Source organism: Schistosoma mansoni, assembly GCF_000237925.1.
Source record: "Schistosoma mansoni, WGS project CABG00000000 data, supercontig 0138, strain Puerto Rico, whole genome shotgun sequence".
NCBI lineage: Eukaryota > Metazoa > Platyhelminthes > Trematoda > Strigeidida > Schistosomatidae > Schistosoma > Schistosoma mansoni.
The window spans coordinates 29,748-34,649 of NW_017386041.1; the positions used below are offsets into that span (position 1 = coordinate 29,748).

The following is a 4,902-nucleotide window of genomic DNA, read 5'->3' on the forward strand; positions in this document are numbered from 1 at the left end:
AATCATAGGGGATAAATGTGAAGACGTGAACCGCTTGTTAAAAGAACTCAATACAAGTCAGAAGCATATTTCTCTTACGTGCGAAGAAGAGAAGAACAACCAACTTCCTTTTCTAGATATACTGATCAGTAGGAGAGAAAATGGTTCCATCCAACGTTCTATATATAGAAAGCCGACATGGACGGGGCAATACCTTAATTTCCATAGTCACTGCCCAATTCATTACAAACGTGGTTTAATAAAGGGCTTATTCAATAGAATCAATCGTATTTGTACTAGTGATACTATTGAAGTAGAAACGAAGCTTTTAACTAATACGTTAATGAATAATGGTTATTCATTTAAATTCATAAACCACTGGAAGGGTTGCAATACAATTAGACCTATGACACTTCTGGCACCCAAAAACCGAGTTTATATTACCATTTAGGTGTGACTCAAATAGTGTCATGTTGAGACGGAGACTAAAATTAGCCATAAACAGGACATTCTATGCAGCTCAACTTGTCATCATTGAAAAGACAAGGTCGATGTTTCATCAAAAACCTAGACAGCACATAAGCGATTGTGTCACACCCCATTGTGCATACCAATTTACATGTATGTGCGGAAACACGTACATAGGGAGGAGCAATCGTGATTTGCAAATAAGGGTGGCGGAACACATACCTAAATGGGAATAACATTAGGATCACGTCGATTTTTTTTTAATAATTTTTTTTTGTCCCCCTTAATCAAAAAATTTTCATCCCATTTTCCAATTTTTTTCAATCCCTTTCGTCCAATGAAATTCCTAGTTGTAAATGCGTTGTAATTGGTTATGTAATTCTTGAAATTCGTATAAAAACTCTGTACTTATGGATATAGATAATTTTCTTCACAATATGGACGTCAGTAACGTGCAAATTCGAGGCTCTGTTGTTCCTCACGTAGTCACAGAAACGGAAAATGTATTTTTGAATACATTGTATCTGGTAGCGTTTCCATCACTGGAAGCGTTAAAGAGCGCCATTAGAACTTATGAAATAGCAACGTACTGCCATTATGCGGTGAGAGATTCTCATTTCCATGGAGATCGGAAGCCGTATATTAAATTTGTATGTTGGAGAAAGAGCTATAAAACACCAAGCGTTTCTTCGCAGCCGATTAGACGAAGGAGGTAAATTGATTAGTGTTATTATATTGTTCATTGAGGACTTCAATGGACACACAATGTCCGGCCTTCATCTTTTGTAAGTTTCTTGAAGGTTATTGGACTGTTGTTCGTGGGAATGTGCATCACAATCACGAGTGCAATTCCCTGAGGTACGACTGTAACACATGGATGCGCCGATTAACGGGAGCGGAATTTGAATCAGTGAAGCCACTGCTGATATCTGGAACATCAGCATTCAATGTGATACACTACGCTTACCAATCATATGGGAAACGTCTTACAGCTCAAGATGTTTTCAATATGCGTTACAAAGTGTTCTCACAGGCCAACCTTCCTGGTAAGCAATGTGCATATTTATACTATTAACTGTAGGTGATTACGGTAAGTTGAAAAATCACATCACGTCACTTGGTGGCCTTTGTGATTATCAATTGGATGCAGATCATAGTCTGTGAACTAGGTGATGGAAGTGCTTGGATTTTTTGTCCATGCAACGCTATGTTTCATTCGTTCTGTGCCTACGACCCAACAGAAGTATCACCTGGGTTCAACTGTCCCATGTGCGGCGCTGTCACGGACTCATAGTGCAGTCATCGATCAGGACCGAAGGAGCTGTGTAGAGACCGAGTAAAGGCCCTTTTCAGGGCCACCCACAATTTGATTTAAATTTTGTTTGAATTTCTTGTTTCCATTTTAAGGAGGAGTCATGAAACCATCAATAATTCATTTCACATTCATATGATTTGGTTACTAGGTACAGTAGAGAAATGTAGTAAGATCAGTTCACTAGTACAACAAGATCATTTCTATTGCTAAGGTCAAGTGAACAGACACTGATCGGTCATCACAATTCCATAGTAATTAAGCTGTAGATTAATAATTATCATCGCTCACTTTATTACCATGCCAACAGCTTTCCAGGTTTTTCAAATTTACGGTTTCAGTGAACGATTCCGTACAGAAAACAACGTCATATAATGAACATTAATCTGTCGAACAGAAGTATATGCAAAGGTGTGTACGATCATTCCAATCTCTTTTCACTTAGCCAAGGTAGACGATTGTACTGAGATCAGTTCATTAGTACAACAAGATAATTTGTATTAAGAAGGTCAAGTGAACATACACTGATCATTCATCACAATTCCATAGTAATGAAGATGTAAAATAACTTTTTCTAGATTAATAATAATAAAGTGAATATCGATCACTTTATAATTTTGTCAACAGCTTTTAAGGTTTTTCAAATTTAAGGTTTCAGTAAACGATTCCGTACAGAAAACAACGTCGTATAATGAAGACTTACATATCTAACAAGTCATTAATAATAATAATAATAATAATAATAATAATAATAATAATGGAACATACGAAATGTAATAATAATGTTTCATATGAGATTTATCACTACATAGCAAAAATTCGACACAGTGATGAATGTCATTTAGACATTTGATAAATAAATGTACAGTTTAACTTAACAGATTGAAATACGATATTCTAAATACATAATGGTTACTTGATACAATTGACCTTATTCCACATTAAGTCATATCATTGAAATAGAAATTTATTTCACTAGACATAGGCTTGTTCATTGACACTTCATTCAACCTATATTACACATATGCTTGTCAAAGAAGGTTATTTTTTCAACATTCAGCGATTTACTGTTTGACAGTTTAAGAGTAATTATTATGTCTTTGTGACGGAAAATGTACATAGTTTTTCATTGTTCGTCCAGTATGTTTAACAAAGGGAACTGTTGGATTTGGAAATATAATTTCAGTCTTTCTAATTAATTAACGTTTACAATGTTATTTACTAATGAAAATAAAAAATTCAGATCATTCATTTGAAAGGCTGTGCACTTCAAAACCATTGACTGTTAGCATTAACTACCAAAAAATATTATGCCCATCTCACAAATACAATTACCGTATTACATGACTGAGTACACTAACATGTATTTTCGGTGATCATTAATAAGTGATCAACTACAAATAATCTACAGGTCAGCATATTTTATGCTTTGAATGGATTTACAAAAAATCTTGATAACCTTGATATTGCGTTCATTTTCAAAACCTTTTCATAGCTAAACTAATCAACTTTTTGGTATTAAGAATAACGGTTTGCAAAATAACTGAATTATAAAGATTATTTGCTTTTTTCTCAGACATTATTACTAATTTCAGACAGCGTAAAAGTTGCTTCATTTACCCATCTTTTACGGTTAGCGTGACTTCGGCATGACCCATTCACTTTCTCTTTATCATGATTTATTCATATACTTACACGAATATAACGTTTATTAAATGAGCGAACTATGTGTTAAATTAACTTATGGGAATACTTAAACCAAAATGTGTTCACTAATTGTGTATTAAACATTTGACTACCTTTTTTGAAATTCAATAATCACCATTATATCAACTATTATGTAACAGCTGTCAGTTTTTTCAAAAATTAACTTTCAATGATCCACAGATTATTATTACTACTGTTGTCACGATAACTGATAACTTTAGTTGCATTTGTACTTCATAAAAAGAAATTATATTCACTAACAGGAGTATAGCAGGGTAATGAAATGGATTGGTTTTTGTTTTTTTCGAAGTTAAAATTTTTTACAAAACAATGAGAAAATAGTTCATTATTGTAAATAATAATCGAATGTAAAAATGTCAATTCTTACATCCAATAAAAGCACTTTATTCTAGTTCGATTTGAACGAATGAAATTACAAAACTGCACCATTTACAACCAATTAAAAAATTATTACAGGTGACAAAATGTTTGTTCATTTGCACTTGAGCACACACTTTCAAAAACAAATTCACCAATCACCAATTGCTAAATTTTTTTCATATCCTTTAATTTCCAAAAAAGGGTGGTAGGGGATTATACGAGCCGTGATTCTAATGTCAACCCCTAAATGGCTACAGAACCAAATGAATTCGAATGGTCGAATAAGATCACAGGATAGACAAACATCTTCCTCCATTGCGAAACATTTAGTTGAAACTGGTCATAAGGTTGACATCAAATCAGCATTTGTAATGTTATACAAAAGCCTTCAAGGACGTATACTAAGGTTTATTGAAGCTTTGGCTATACGGAAATTGAAACCCCCTTTATGTGTTCAAAAACAATTTGTTCTTACCCTTAACCTACCCTGGTAATACTGATTTATTATCCAGAGTAGTCATCACATTGTTTTTGTGTACTTTATTTATTTTCTTACCTTAACCTGTCTAGTTGACCTCTTAATTTTCATATAAAAATGTCTTAACAAGTATATGTGTGATCAGATTGTTCGAAATGTATTGCGCTAATATATCACATAATTCTGATAAACTTCGTCTTCTCATTTCATTATCAAAATACATGATGGTCTAGCTTTAAATGAATCATGAATTCAACTATTAACTCCTAACTTATTGGATCATAATACAAAATATTTAATAGACAAAAACTCATGAGAACCAAAATTCCAAACATTCAAACATTTCTACTGCTACTTTTGACATCTTAAATTAATCTACGAAGCATCTTCATTTCATCGAATCTAAAAACAATTCAAGTTAACTATTCGAAGACATTATTGTGGTGTGTGCTACTTGTGTCGACATATATAAGTAGCAGGTAACACAAATTCAGAGTGGAATGCCTGGCAGAAGGTTGAGAAGATCGGATCGAAGAGAACAGGAACAAAGAGTAATTGTTATAGAAATAAAGGAACA

The 4,902-nt window shown here is 33.3% G+C and overlaps 1 protein-coding gene across 1 annotated transcript; it reads left to right on the forward strand.

Moving 5' to 3' along the window:
* Window positions 1–1,324: 1,324 nt before the first annotated feature.
* Smp_204660 (unnamed protein product) lies at window positions 1,325–1,522 on the forward strand (the record flags this gene model as incomplete). Its single annotated transcript, XM_018800141.1, has 1 exon — window positions 1,325–1,522. The coding sequence occupies one exon, from the start codon at window positions 1,325–1,327 to the stop codon at window positions 1,520–1,522; it is 198 nt and encodes a 65-aa protein (XP_018646518.1).
* Between the last annotated feature and the right edge of the window lie 3,380 nt (window positions 1,523–4,902).